General features: G+C 36.8%; 1 protein-coding gene across 3 annotated transcripts in view; it reads right to left on the bottom strand.

The window, feature by feature from the left end:
* The window catches only part of ablim2 (actin binding LIM protein family, member 2), a 103,989-nt gene that overhangs the window by 42,272 nt on the left and 45,332 nt on the right, over nt 1–16,385 (bottom strand). For all 3 annotated transcript variants that reach the window (XM_088629367.1, XM_088629359.1, XM_088629376.1), the window contains exons 3-5: nt 14,993–15,176; nt 5,841–5,953; nt 3,555–3,681 (exon numbers count right to left, since the gene is read on the bottom strand). In XM_088629367.1, the coding sequence (XP_088485493.1) occupies nt 3,555–3,681; nt 5,841–5,953; nt 14,993–15,176 (424 nt within the window). The remainder of the gene's footprint in view (nt 1–3,554; nt 3,682–5,840; nt 5,954–14,992; nt 15,177–16,385) is intronic.

Genomic DNA, 16,385 nt, shown 5'->3' on the forward strand with positions numbered 1-16,385 from the left:
TGATTATAATTAAGAAAAAGCCTAGGTGCACAGTTTGAATATAGATTACCATTTCCGAGTTTGCAAAAAAACTGATTCAATAAAAAAAGAAAGAAAATACTTCAAAGCTCAAATAATTTATTAAAATACTGCTTATGGTTAAAAACATAGAGTAGCTTAGGCAGTTAGTATAAACACATATTGTTTTGGAACTTCTGAAAATAATATCCCTTATACAGGGTATAAGGTAGGTGACCCATATTTAATTCTTTAAACATCTGGGAATAAACACAAATGAAGGATGAATACTGAACTCTTTCACATAAAGATATCTTTATAATGTTTAGATCATTATGGGATTTCCCTTTTTGTTTTTAAGAAAACATGAAGAAATAAAAGGTAAGCATTTTAAAAGTCTAAACTAACAATATTGTCTTACTTCCTACAATGGAAATCCAGGATTTGTACAGACCAATACAGTACATTGCAAAATCACAATAATTGTGACTAAATGTATTTTAAAATCTTTTTTGTTTAACTGCGTATTGAGCAATTTAATTATCATGAAGTAATCCAAGAAAATGGTATCACAACCCTAAAGGCTATCTGAAAGAGCCTATTCTACACTGACATGCTCATTTATTTTGTTAGGTAATCTATTTCTCAGTGAGGGATGCCAAACATGAATCTTGCTTTATCATAAAATGTGCTCCAGTTATGCTGGCCTCTGCTTTTGAGTTTCCTAATAGCTCTAAAGAAACACGTCTCTATGGTGTCTGTTTATACAGTGATGCAATAGTGGTGTGCACTAGAACAGCCTTATATTCAAAATATGTCTACCATGAAATCTCCACAGGAAACTGGTATCCTAAAAACAGGGTTTAGATTTACATATTCCCATTTAATATGCCCTTCTAATTTAATACGTACTGACAGGTTTTGAACGTCAGTAAGATTCAAAACTTTAGGTAAAATACTCAATATTAGAGCATCATAACATTTCACCCTGCAAGTTCAAGGGGAAAATATTCAAAATTCCTGATCAACGCATATACTTTTCACACTTTCAGGCTTTGTCAAAAAACAAATCACTCAGCTTGCCTCCCAGACACCTGCCCGTTAAATCAAAACATCAGCAACATTTCCCTTTCCCTTGGTGTGGTCCCTAATGCCTTAAAGACTGCATCTATCACTCCTATCCTGAAGAAACCTGGCTTGGACTATAAAGACGAACTACAGACCAATCTCTAATTTACGATTTCTATCGGAAGTTTTAGAGCATGTGGCTGTGGATCAACTACAGGCACATATGAAAGTTAATGACTTGTTTGAGCCATGTTAAGGTTGTGAATGATTTACTTATTGCCTCTGATGTGGGGGCTATAAGTATCATTTTGCCCTCGATCTTAGTGGTGTCTTTGATACAGCAAATCATTCAATATTGCGTAGTCACTTGCATTCTTTAACTGGTTCTGTAACTGGTGGCATTTTGTCTCCATAAATTCCCCATAGCCTTAGTCAATTATGGTGTACCTCAGGGTTCAGTCTTGTGCTTTTTACATTTTATTATTTATATGCTACCTCTCAGCCAAATTATATGCAAACATGGTCTTCATTTTCACTGTTATGCAGATCATACTCATATTTATGTTAAAACCTCTTTCCCCTCTATTCTCCCCCCTCCGTCAGTTATCTCTTGTTTGCATGACAGCATACTGTGGTTGACATTAAATTCCCTGAAGCGAAATAGTGACAAAACAGAACTTTTACTGGTGGGCAAAAAATCTCAGCTAGGTTAACGTGACATTTTATATTCATGCACTCATGTGTCAGCTATAGTCAGGGCACTGGGAGTCACACTTGATCATATTCTGTCTTTTGAGCCACATGTGAAAAAATTGATTAAGACATTTTTCTTTCACCTTAGAAATGTTACCTCAAGTTGGCAATTTTTATCCATGTCTGATGCTGAGTGTCTGATCCATGCATTTATAACATCAAGACTTGATTCCTCCAACTCCAGTGTTGCCAAATGTCCTTCCTCAGACTTTACAAGAGACAACTTCTGCCTACGTCTGACTGCCTACAGTTATTTATTTATTATTATTATTATTATTATTATTATTATATTGGTATACTATATACATTAATTATATAATAATAATAATAATAATAATAATAATAATAATAATAATTCAACCACGTGTACATCTAAGGAAAGGTTCTGGTATTACATATTTTCTGTACACATATTCAAAGACCCAAGTCAATCCAGAATACTGTTGTATTCTTTGTGAATGTGCAATACAAGTAAATAAAGACCCCTAAAGTGCCTGATTTGGAATGGGGAATTGCTGAACTGAGGAAGAAAATTGTATAATTTATAAAAACATCCATAACGGCACCCTTAAGATAGCTGTGAGTTTGACACAGGTGAACAACGTTTATTGCCGGTGTCAAATTTGACACTGATTCTTCTCACTAATATTGAATGATGAAACTTCACATCACAAAATTCTAATTTGAAAAAAATATAGTTTTCTATTAGTACTAACTTCCTTGGTTATCAATTTTATATTTGTTTTATTTAAAAATATGTTTTTTTTTCAGACTTTGAGCAATCACCATACAGTATATGCACCTGTGTGAAATGAATATAATCTACTTTTCCTCTGTAAAACTGAAAAACAGATAAGAACAATATATTCAATGTAGGTTCCCAGATGTAGCAAAAAAGACTGAAACAGTAAAGATCTGATGGGTTAAATATTCAGAGGTTTCTGCATTAGAACGAATTCTGAAGAATTAGCATCACAGACTAATATACAGTACATCATCTTGTTCATGCTCAGGGAGTACTCCAGTCAGAACAAGACTAATCTTGTTTTCGTAGCAACAGATGGAGAGCTGTTACTGAGTGAGAAACCTTTCAAAATATTGTTTCATGCAGTGGATATTCATCTTTTTCATCATGCGGTGCTCTGAGATTGAATGTGTCTAGTAGGGAGGCCTTAGATTATCCTGGGCATTCCTCCCATGACTGAAACATCACCCCTCTGTTTTGTTGTGAAGTTCCAAAGAAATCAAGGTCATCTGCTCCCACAGTGACACTGCAGGAGCACAACTGCATACTTTAACACTGAGCTTTGAAATACAATGTGCACCAGCCTCGTCACACACTCCAGAGGCTCTCATCCATGAGTTCAATATCAAGACTGTTTTTCAGAGCACAGCTGTGTAGGTCAGCTGCCAAAATCTTCTACATACTCTACAGGTGTTCTCTGGACTTAAGTACTTGCTACACAATTTTAAACTCTTTCAGAAAACAAATGAACACATTTGCTCAAAATGACCACTGTTACTGGGTTCAAAAACATTTTGAAAACACTGTGTATGTTTTATATATAATATAAGGAATGATTCTACACTTAATTCATTTATGGAACATGTCAGCTAGGCACACATTATCCTTCCCATTATGTTCATTGGTAGTTCAGGAGACCTCAACAGAACAGTTCAGAATGACAATAAAAGAAAAACCGTTTAGCCATAATTAAAACGAAAATAATACTTACTTGCTGATGTATTCTGCGTTCAGCACTTTATTACAAATTTTGCATTTAAAGCACCCAAGGTGCCAGTGTTTGTCCAAAGCCACCAGAGACTGTTCATTTTTAAAATCTTTTCCACAGCCACAGCAGTCTGAAAAACAATATTTTTATGGTAAAGTCAATTCTAATCCCACTGCGAAGCCTCTAGAAAAATGTTTTAACTGTGAAGTACAGAAACATAATTATGAATCTTTCACAAATAAATACACTAAAAAGACATATACTTTAAGCTACTTAAGCCAGCAAAGCTAACGCATGGTATGATTTAATACCACAATCATTGAGTGCTGCAAAGACAGAGGTGTGGTTTGAGGATATACTGTACTAATCCTATATATTCTCTAAGTCATGTTCTATGGGTAACTGCATCAGCAACAATAAAATGTTTGGTTACATACTGCCTTCAAAAACCTGATTGAATCATAAATGACCTGTCTTATAAATAAGAATACACATCAGATGATTTCTTTTTTCTGTTCCTTGTGAGAGGCTATAAACTATGCTTCTGAAATAACCCTCATAATTCTCAGCATCCAACAACATTTTGGGAATCTCCAAAATCATGAACTAATTCTTACAAGTATATCTTGGATCACACTGTTGTGATCAGAATTTGTAAAAGAAATACGAGAGTAATTTCCTATTACTTTGAATAACACTTTGCATGCAGTTGTTTAAAAAACGTATTTAACAAAAAAAACAGATGCAAAAGTTGAAAAACAACATTTTTTTCCGACACTAAAATCAAATGAAAACAATTTTTCTAAAGAAAAGGTATACAGTTATAACACATTTCCCAAAACACAACAAGAGTTGTAGTTGGAAGAAAGACACCAAAAAATCCTTCAATTTATCACTGCTTTTAAGGTAAAGAACAGACAATGGGACTATAGTATTCATTGGCTGCAAGTATTCCAGGATTTTCAGAGATGAACTATGTTTTTGTTTGTTTTGATACTTATTTCCCAAATGCTTTGTTGGCGGAATATGAGAAGTACCATCAATAATTAGCCCCTTAGATCAATTCAAATGTGTTTTTATCACTGTACATGTCAAAGGATCCCATGAATGATTCATGGTTGTATGTTCTCAAAGCACAGAATAAAACTGTCAGAAAGGAAACCCTAAAGCAGCTGCTCATGTCAGGTCAGGTGGGAAAACCTGCACAAGTTTTAAAGGGAATTGGTCAAGGTTAGTTTGTTTCAGTTTACATTCGATTCTGATGTCCTTGATGCCTTTCTGTCCTCTCAATGAAACCACAATACTGTACATTAAAAATTCATACAATTATACCTTTGTAGGGGGTCTAAAGAGAGACATACATATTTTGTGATCAACTTTTAATGAGTTTACATTTCCAGATGAAAGTCTATGGACACAATGTGCAATATAATAATGGATTAAGGAATCTACAGTATGCACTTAAACATGTTACAAACTATTAAATTAATATTTTAAAATTAATTAATGGGTATAAGCAATCTATGGCTTATAAGAATTGCATTATAAGAATGTATGTCAAACCTTACATGTTTAAGTAACTTCACTGCTAGAAATATTTCTTTCAATTATTTTTGCAAGACACTTACGCAAATACTAGCTATTCGTAATGATGAAACCACAATGCAATCATATGGAAAAAATAAACAAAACCCTTTACTAGAGATTAAACTGTAGGCTTTCAAATGATCTTCTGTAAAGGCGACTGTGACAATGTTAAGAGTAACCAGACAAAGGGTTTTGCTCCTTTTTTCCTAAATTTTCCTTTTTAGATTAACGTTCATGACATTAACTTCCCTCCATTTGCCTCCAGCACATCTGGCTTAAAGGTTCTTTTAAATCCTACTGGATTATTCCTTATCTGCAAGCTTTTTAAAAATTAGCTGCCTTTCAGGTTTGTACAAGTTGATCATTTTCAATATGGCAAGAAAAAGAAAGAAAAAGAGTCAGGAAACATGGGCGCCAGACGCTGGAGAATGGAGACAGGATGTGCGAATGTCTTTCTTTCAGGAGCACACTTAAAATAACAAACATAGAACTGGTCTTATGATATGTGATATTAATAATTAACAAGACATTGCTTTCTGAGATTTGGCCTTTGTTTGTGAAGGTCGGTATGAAAGAATCTTTATCAACAATGTCAGATGAAGAAATGATGGACACAGCTGTGCAAATCTGCTGGAGTACATCCATGCCGATCCTTTATGATAAATTAAATGACTAAAGGAGAATGGGAGGAGAAGTGCTTACTTCGGACAACTTGGACTGGTGCAGGGCTGTTGGCAGGCAAGGGCTGTGAACACTTTTGGCAAATGCATTCTTTCCCATTGAAAGTCACCCGGTCGCCTGGAGGAAAAGGCTGTCTGCAATCCAAAAGAAAAAAAAAACACTGTTACTCACTTGACATAACTTTTAAACATTTAAGCTGGATGAAGACTCCATCACTCTGTCACACCCTGAACACCCAGAGAGCGCTCTACTACTTTACTGTTCCTAATTCCCTGTGATTATTCATGTCTTTCCGGTGTGTCTTGTTGTGTAGCCTATTTACTTCCTGTGGCTGCTCTGCTCCTGGCTCTGCAGTGAGGGTACGGATGTCGTGAGACCCACCTGTTAACAGGTCACCCCACGTCTGTGGCCTGAGGGCGTAGGTTTCTATCCCGACATCGTCCGACCCCCTGAGCCTGGGCTTACCTCCGTGTTGCCCCTTTTGCTGCTACGCATAGGGTCTCTCCTGCTCTCCTTATCATTCCATGGAATGCCCATCCGACATCCATGACACACTTAGACTCAGTCTTTTAGGTTTTCAGGAGAATACAGAAGGTGTGCAAGAAAATAGGAGCAACAGACACTTTTGTTTACACATTTTGATACACACTGCAGCAGCATCATATTAGAGGTTAGAAACTAGGCCTCAGCCTCATGAGTAATACTGTATATGAATATCTTGTTAGATTTTGTTGCATAAAGCTGAAAGGCTGCAATGCATTTGAACTTAAAAAATTAAAGTAGATGCAGTAACAGATGCATCCCTCATTGGAGAATCCAGCTCATGTGGCATTTTCGATAGCTGTCTCATTGGTGCAGCAACTTGAATTATCACCAGTATAAATATGTGTTTGCCTTATCCAAAATAATACAAATACGGAGAAGAAGAAGAACTTTTAGTTATAAAGCACCTTTCCAAAGCCAACGAAGCTGTACACGGTGATTAAAGAAAGTAATAGACAAAAATGTAGGACAATCAGAAATACTGTAGGCACTAGTATACAGGTGAGTTTTAACTTTAGATTTCAAGAGAATCAAAGAATTTGTCTGTCACAAAGTCAGAAGAAGACCGTTCCATAACGATGACAGCAAAAGTCTAAGATTTAGTCCTAGGTACAGTGAGCAAAGGACTTACCACAATTAAATGGAGCCTACAGGAAGGAATGTAAACATGGAGGTGTTCAGAGATTCCAGCCCATATTATTTAAAGTCAGTAACAAGATCTTACACAGAATGCGTGACTTTATAGGCAACCAATCTACAGCATGGCTACAACACGGTATTAAAAGTATGGAATATTTGACATTGTATATGTAAAGAATACAATGTCACCAGGTTGACAGTTTTTTGTAACTTCACTGCTTTAAATATTTCTTTCAATTATTTGTGGTCAGATGTTCATGCAAATACCAGCTGTTTGTAATGATCAAACCATTACAACTCAAGATTTAAGCATAGGTGTGATATATTGCCAGGGCCTGGTGTGAGTTAGAAGTCAGCCAGAGTTTTGGACATTTGCTTAGCAAACTAAACTAAACTGAAAACATATTTGCATATTATCTAACCAAGAGGAAGCATATACTGTACTGTAAATAACAAAAACCAAGTGGCCCAAACCCAAATCCTGTGGCACACCATGACTGACTGTGGCCATGGGGGATTTATAAGGACCAAGGGAAACAAGATGCTGCCAGATGGTCAGGTATGAGTGAAACCATTTAAACACAGTACCATTGATAGACAATAATGCTTGCAAGCGTTTGAGCAACTCTGAAGGATTTACTGTATCAAAACCTCACCAACATCAAGGAGCATAAGAATACTTACAGCCCCCAAAGTCAGTCACAATAGGTCAATCATATACTGTACAACCCTGATAAAAGCAGTCTCAGTGCTATGATTACAATGAAAACTGGACTGGAATGGTTAAAACAAGTCATTAGCTATCATGTAAGCCTGTGATTAATGCTCTAAAAACCTAAGATAGAAACGTGAATTTAGAAATTGGTGTGTAGCTCATCATTATATCAGAATCCAAGCCAGGTTTCTTTAGTATTGGAGTGATTGATGGAGTCTTTAAAGCATTGTGGACCACACACATGGAAACTAGAACTTGACAATATTGACAATTAAAGAGAAGATGTTTGACAGGCAAACTTATTATAGAGAGGTAGGTATGGGATCTAGGCAACAATAAGCTGTTTTACGGCTGTTAATAATTTTTGTAAGTTGTTCTGAATCAACTAAGCTAAATTCAGAAAAAATGGTACTCAGGGAATGCCAATGTAAAAATGAGGACTCTAATAGCTGTTGAAATCAGGTACAGGGCTAAGGTTTGATTCAGATAATTGAAGATTTATCAATCTAGCATCAAACCTGGTTTGAAAAAATGGTTTAAAAACTTAAAACAGAGGTCATGGTGGAAGAAAGAGCAGTCATCAGTGGATTTAACGAGCTTGTTAATAACAGAAAATAAGATTTCCTAATCCAAAGCTGTTTGCATCCAAGATATAGGAGGATCAGGCAGAACCCAGAGCAAGTCTACAGACTTACAGGTGTTCATTGTATGCCTGAGTGTGAACCACTAGGCCGTTTTTTTCCTAAAGTGCTCCAGATGCCATCCAGTTAGCTTCAACTGAAAACCATACATGGGCTATATAGTGGAAATCTCACACTTGAGAGTGGTGCAACTACTCTCTCATGGCAACTAGCAACCAGTGTGTATGAGTAGTTAGAAATGTGGTTGATTTATCAAGTCAGAATCCCTGCTGGTTCTTTATCTCCATTATTTTCAGAGAACAAACACCATAAACTTAGTGGCATCACCCTGCTGTCACATCAGATTGAAATCGGGAAACATGATTTATCTCCTAGCTACTGCATTTTCAGATTTTAGATCAGAGGACTGCTGATTCATATCATAATCTGCGTTCATGAGACAAGAGCTACTGGTTAAGAAGTAAAATAACTTAAAAAAACAGAGGTGAGCTGTAGTCCAGCTATGAATTCTTTTCAAACAGCAACTGCAGGTGACTAGTTCAGAAGAGGCTGTTTCTGACAAAGCCCAGAACAAAAGATCACTTAAACTGATTATTGAAATGACAGACGTCCACTTTGATTTCGCCCAGTAAATTATCATCATTCAAAAAGGTGGGTTTTGCTCAGTTATTTTAGAGAAGTTGCATCAAAATAGCCATATTTAATGGTAAGGAGGTTTAAATTTCCACTAGTACGCACACAAACTGGGTTTGTTTTACCTCAACATATACTGTACCAACTGTAAAAACAGACTTACATTTCTTTATTCTCAGCCTGGTCTTTCTTCAAATCACAGGTAGTGTCTACAGTATCTCATGAATTCTAATGCATAATGTATGAGTCACATGTAGCACACCATGATTAAAGTCAAGCCATTCAGAACAATGTCATGTCACAAAGTGGGAATGGTCTATACTACCTACAATAATAACCTATTTCACTCTTATAGAGGCCGTTCAGACTCTCATATGCTTTGAAATATTAGTGAAAAACATACACACACATTTCCGCATTTAATATTTCTCTTTATATCGGTTGCACAACCCCCCCTCCCCCAGATTAACAAATTATTTTTTAATTTGGAAGTACAGTAGTAGTGACCACGCTTTTGAGAACATACTGTACAGTATATGCCAATTAATATTTTGTTTACAAATTAGAAAAATGTAGAGCAACACAAAATATGCAGTTGGAAAAACTATATTGTGCATTCCGACAAAGACCCATATCATTCTGCTTTGCAAGGTTATGAGAAAAGTTTGATTTTAAAGTTGTCTCCAAGTCCGTTTAAAAAAAAATATACACACCTAAAAAATCTGAAGAACATACGCTTTATATTTAGATTTTTTATGGTACCATACTTATAATCCTACTGAATTTATATTAAATGAATTGGGCCTCTTCAAAGAGCTCCAGATTAATTTGATCATTAAAACGCTATTTAATTTGCGGTTGTGTGAAGAAGAGTTCCCTAATGAAATGGGCACAAGCTGCTGTCACTGATTAACGAGCACTGACAGTCTCCGCTTAGTTGCAATAGAGGAAAACTGAAAAGACGACTACTACCCTCGGTGAAAATGACATTAACCATCCAAGTGACTCAAACTCCATCAGTTCTGAGATTTATTAGAGAGGACAGGACAGCAATCAAAGCATTCAATGAATTTCTTCCGGCAGTGATTAAAGTTTCTTTTTTTTAATTGTCATTTGTTATTTACTCTTGTATTTCAATACCAACATACTACATTTCAACATCATTGTATTTTTTAAGAAAAACACAGGAAATATCAGACTCTTACCTGAAACATTTGCACTTATTGTGCTTTCAAACTACTGAAATGGTTCAGGACTGAACATGGGAAGCGACCACACAGGAGTTTCCTTTTTGCATTTTGTCTCAGTCCTGCAGCGACCATCAACAAATTGTGTTGCAAGTATAGTACTGCCCATCAAAAATATTTTGCAAAATAATATGAAAGTAATTGTTGCATGATACTTAAGAACATAAAACTAAGTGAACTGCATGAAAATAAATTGTGACATAATGTCAGGCATTCCTTGCCAATGCATCTAAAGCAACATAAAAAGAACCTGGGAACAGAGAAAGCACGAGAACTTGACATGCGAAAGGTTACATGGCCCACTACAAGGGAACCTTTGTACAAATCTGGATATCATATTGCGCACTTAAAACCTTCACAGGTAAACTGAGTCTGGGAGAAGGGCACCGCTGAATTCTTACAGCCAGAATGATACACATGCTTGTTGTGGGAGAGTCTGAGCGGGTTCTAAACAGACGCTTTGTAAACGTAACGGAACTATTGCTTCCTTTACATGAGAAAGGGTTGGTAACTTCTCAAAACCAGTTAAATATCATCATACATTTCCAAAATAAACCATTTATTCCCAACATATATGTAACATTTGTGCTGTAACTGCAGTATATTATAGTAAAATATATTTTACTAAAATATACTATAGTATATATACTATACATATACAGTACTATATATATACTATAAGATATAGTATTATAGTAAAATATATTTTACTATAATAAAATGGCCGGCCCTTCACTGGCCATAAATTCAAAAGGCATTATCTTTTAAAGGAAACCAGTGAATAATGTGGTCTTAAAAGGTGTACAATTTCCTTCAAATGCCACTGAAGAACCTTGTTCTACATTCTGTCAAACAAGAACGCAGTGGCACAGTCCCTTTAGACTGATGCAGTATTATTGATTTGGACTGATGAATGAATGGACCCAGCTCTTTACTTCTCAGCATTGCTAGCACATTTGCCTGACAGACAAAAGGTCTAAAGACCATTTGTCATAATTCATTCTGCATTTGTAACAGCAGTTTGAAAAAGTGGTTTGACCTCAAGATATTTTAGAACCCAAAAGCTTATTTCTTCCCCGTTGGGAGTTCAATTACACAGAAACCTCACTATTCTGTGTAGGTGAACAATAATGATATGGTGGTGAAAGGACAAAAGTGCTTTGAAACAGGACCCTAACAACTATTCATTGGTACCACATGGGGGTTGCAGGCTCACAATAATTTTGTGACATTATCCGGGACCATTAGGACGGATTATACAGTATGTGATAGATGTGCATATCTCTTAGCACTCAATGGGTTATTACTTAGCACAGCGAATACTGGAATAACTGACCTCAGAGTACTGTTATTTGCACTTATTGTACTCTGAATGATGGCAGTGCCTATAGGTTGTGGCAGTTGATGAAAAAAAGTGATAAATCTATGATATTCATGTCCCAAAAATGTATTTGGCTTCCTTTTAAGACAGTGCCCTTCAAATATGCTTCTTTGGCGATTTTGCAGCTGGGTGCTCTTTTTTATATTTTCTAACCCTAAACTTACTAATGGCCAAATTTCAGGAGCTGTGTTGATAACATCCTCCACACAATTTTTCACTAATCAAATGATGTATAGTAGTTATATACCCAGGACAGAAATTGCTTGTACCTTAAAAATTCTTATAATTCTATTATTTTGAGCATCTAATACTATTATTATTATGATAATTAAAGTATTTGGAAAAAGTAGAATATTCTTTCTATTTCCTTGAATGGAAAATGACCTGGTACAGCTTAGTTCCAGTGAGTCATTTTTTTTACTAATGTAGGTAAAATGGGCTCCAAATAAGCAGAGTACACTGGGATTTTGACTCAAAGAAAGACATCATAAATCAGTTCAATTTTGACACCCTCAGTGATAAACTTTCTACAGTTTCATGAGACAGGCATCTGGACTCAGAACCCCAGCTGGAGGTCATCAGTCAATAATCCTCTCACAGGGCCAAGATAATCTACCAATCAGAACCTGCTGGATGGGGGAGAACACTATACCTGGTGACATCGCAACCAATCACTTCCTGTACACAATTTGACTTAAAACTTACTACACATCCATTTGCTTTTGCTCTCTGAGACTCAGGCAACTTTCCTGCTACCTTGTAAGGTGGCAGCAACTACTGCTGTTCAAACTACAAGCAAGTGCTGATCTGAGAGACCTATATAAGCCAGAAATCTGCCCAAGACCATTTTTGCAATAAGAGGAGTCTTGAAAGGGCTCCCCAATTGTAATAGTTGGACTTTTGTTGACACTGAATATCACGGAACACTCGAGCACTTAAATCTGCACTTAACTACTGTACATTCCCAGTTTTTGATATAATGTGCCGCTTCATTGGAAACCAACTCAGCAAAGATACACTCTACATCCTTGCTAACAGGCATTCCAGAGCCAGCAGATATGAAGTGAATGCAGTAAATGAATCCCGCATTACTCTTATCCATTGAAGAGCATTACTCTTATCCAGCCACCAAGTGTCCTCCACACATCTCTATTCCTGACACTGCCATTTTATTAAAATCCTTTGCAAATGCTGACACTTTCTTCCCTACCAACATTAAAAATACACAGCATTGCATCTCACTTTATAGTGTTGATATCATACAGTATTATTTTCTGAGGTTATTGGTAACCTAAGTGCTAAATGCACTCATTTAGCATATACTGTAAAGTCATAATGCAATACTACCCAGAGGACTCACAATAAACAGTAAAACAAAATCCAGACAACAATAGTGGATACTATGTGAAAGAGTGCCTTTAAAACTAAGAACAGGAGCACTTCCTTACCCATTTAGCTCTGGACGTTTGGAACAAGCCCAGTCAAGCTAGTGAAGTTAATACCCTGGTTTCTTACAAATAAAAACAGCTGGATGAGATCAATTATCTTAAATCAATTAATTACTAAATACCAAAGTAATGCCAGTTTAAAAGCTTTCCACTTGTACCCTCCGGTTCAAGTTACCCTGTTCACACTGTTCAGTGAGGAAAGCTACTGGATTGACTTTGTTGGTGTCTTTGAGGATTTCTTAACACTTATATTAGGTTCCCACACGATCTTCTCTGTTCATGTTAAAATGCAACTGTCTTATAGGGTATCCTCAATTTCTACTATTTTCTTGGAAGACATTCCTTTTTCTGTGGTGTGTCTTTTGTTAAATGACAAGTTATTGCTATTATCACGGATGTCGGATAGAGCATGTCGTGGAATGACAAGGAGACCCTATGCGTAGCGGTAAGAGGGGCAACACGGAGGTTAGCCCAGGCTCAGGGGGTCGGACGATGTCAGTATAGAAACCTATGCCCTCAGCAACAGATGTGGGCTGACCTGGTACTGGCCGGGTCTCACACCATCCGTACCCTCAATGCTGAGCGAGGAGCAGAGCAGCCACGGGAAGTAAATAGGCTACACAACAAGACACACCAGAAAGACATGAATAATCACAGGGAACTAGGAACAGGACAGAAGTAGAGCGCCCTCTAGGAGAACAGGGCGTGACAGCTATATTTGTCTGTGCCCTAGAGGCAGATTGAGGTGAGTATCATTACGACTGCTGATAGTAGCCATCTACTGCTGACAGATGGTTACTTGGTACAAGCTGCCTCCACCTTTCCTTGATGTTGTACACATGGAGCTCTCCATTGCATTGGCTCACGGAGAGGGGAAAGGACTCCTCTTCTGTCGAGTGTCTAGACCAGCATTAAATACTCTCAAAGCAATATTGAGCCCACATCTGAATATAAGGAGAGATGAAGCTCCCACATGGGCAGGGATTATTGGTTATGAGTAGTACAGTATGTATGCATTACCACCTGGGGAGGGTTTCGGGGGGGGGGGGGGGGAGCATATGAAAGGAAATGGGACTGTTGTTCTGGATCATGCTGTTTCATAATGTTTCTATCCCCCTCCCTCAAAAAATCATAAAAAAGTGGAATGCGACACCTTTTCTTGGTATGCCATGTTTCATTGCTGTTAATAAAGTTCTTTGCTAGTTTTGCTATCTTTGCTGTTAATAACGTCTTTTCTATCTTCCGAAAAAATGCTTGCTCATGATGCATTAAATTAACAAATTCTAGGAAAACAGCATTTTTTGCATTCTACATGTTTTTCACTTGAAAATCTTGATATTTTGTTTCCTAAGTGTTTTCAGGCTTTACATGAATTTCAATATACTGTACTTATTGCAAAAAAAATATTCTGCCATGCTTCTCCGCTCATGACTTTCAAACTCTTATTGGCTCTGCCTTACATTAGACACCATCCAAATACAGCAAATTAGTCAAGTGAACATTCACATTTCCAATTAAGAGATTACTTCACAAATACAGAAGCACTAAGATAATTTATCTTACACAAATGGGATCTTTAATTCCATACAGCAAAGACAGCTGCTGAAATCTAGCCATAGTGTTCAAAAACAAAATGTATATATAATAATAGAGCAAATGGTGTACTCTACCTTCTAAAAATAACTTACACTTAGTAGTTAAATTTGAAGTGAAACATATCTTAAGGTTTATGGTGAACAATGTAAAATAAAAGGTATTTTGCATCAAGGCAAAACAACCTATACCCATCTCAGTCAACAGATATACAGTACTGTACTATACTGATCCCAAACAGCACCTATGCAGTATACACCTTACTAAGAAGTCGTCAAAAACTATTTGGAAATGTTCCTTGAATTGTAGAAAAAGAAACAAAAATGTCCTCACCTGCAAACAGCACAGACGAAGCACTTTGGGTGATAGGTTTTCCCCAGAGCAGAAACCACCTCCCCTTCTATAAACTCATCACAGCTAAAGCAGCGTGTTCCATACAGCCTCTGGTAATCCAAGGTACAAATGTACTCTCCTTGGCGTACGAAAAAACCACCCTGGGCCAAATCACAGCCACACACTGAAAAGAGAAAACAAGTTTACCATGAATCAGTGAGCAATAACACAACTTGGTCAGCAGTATGACAGCAGTATCAAAAAGTGAGCCCAGCTTAACTTTTTTGATAAATATTTTAATACACATGTAGAGTCAAAGGGCATGGTTTACAAAACAAAAAAAGCAAATTTTGAATGAAGTAATGAAACATTCTAAAATAATTTGTCAAATACATATGGAATAAAGTTTATGAGTCTACTGTCTTAAGCAGTCACTACAAAACCCAACCATTATTACACTTAATTACGAAATATAATATTTAAATTGTTAGATTTTTTTTTCCCCAAGAGGAATTTCTTGCAGAAACAGGACTTCATTTGATTTTTTCAGCCTATGCATATTTATTTTCCAGGTTTCTACCAGAAAGATTTACCACTTAAGCTAAATTATTCCTTTTTTTCAGCATGCTCCTTATTACCAGTGCCTTGCAAAACACGAAGGCAATTCCAATGGTGTTTTTATCCATGCATGCATTTTCTAACCACTTTACTGAATACTGAGTCGTGGGGGAGCTGGACCCTATCCTGGCAAGCAAAAGACACAAAACAGGGTACAGTATGGATAGGACACCAGTCCATCAGAGACCACTCATGGACACAAACATTCACACACACTCAACCCAGGGCCCATTTTTCCAGAAATCAATTAACCTACCGGTATATCTTTGGACTGTGGGAAGAAAATGGAGCACACAGAGGAAACCCAAATGAACATAGTGAAAACATCCCAAACCCCATGCACACAGCATTCCAAGAACTGCATGCAGGGCCCCAGAGCTGCAAGGCAGCAGTACTGACCACTGCATCACTGTGCTGTCCCTATGAAGTTCCATTTTACGAAATTACAAAAAGAGTCATACACATTCTACTTTATTCAAACGTGAATAAACTGACGGCTTCTGAAAGGTTAGGTTAAAAGCAGGTTTCCAATAAGATTTTCCAGTACTTTGCTCCATTTGTATTCCCACTAGTCTTAACCTGCTTCCCAGTCCCTGCTAATAAGAAGCAGAACTGTAACATAATGCTGCAACTTCCATTGTAGACAGTAGGGATGGTGTTAACTGAGTGATGTACAGGTACTGTACTATGTTGGGTTTGAGTTGTTTTGAAAGATCCTTGGTCTTCATTCTTGAAGTTTTGCTTGAAGTTCAATACCTGACTGAGGTACAAATGT

This window comes from Lepisosteus platostomus, chromosome 1, assembly GCF_059453375.1.
Source record: "Lepisosteus platostomus isolate fLepPlt1 chromosome 1, fLepPlt1.hap1, whole genome shotgun sequence".
Lineage (NCBI taxonomy): Eukaryota > Metazoa > Chordata > Actinopteri > Semionotiformes > Lepisosteidae > Lepisosteus > Lepisosteus platostomus.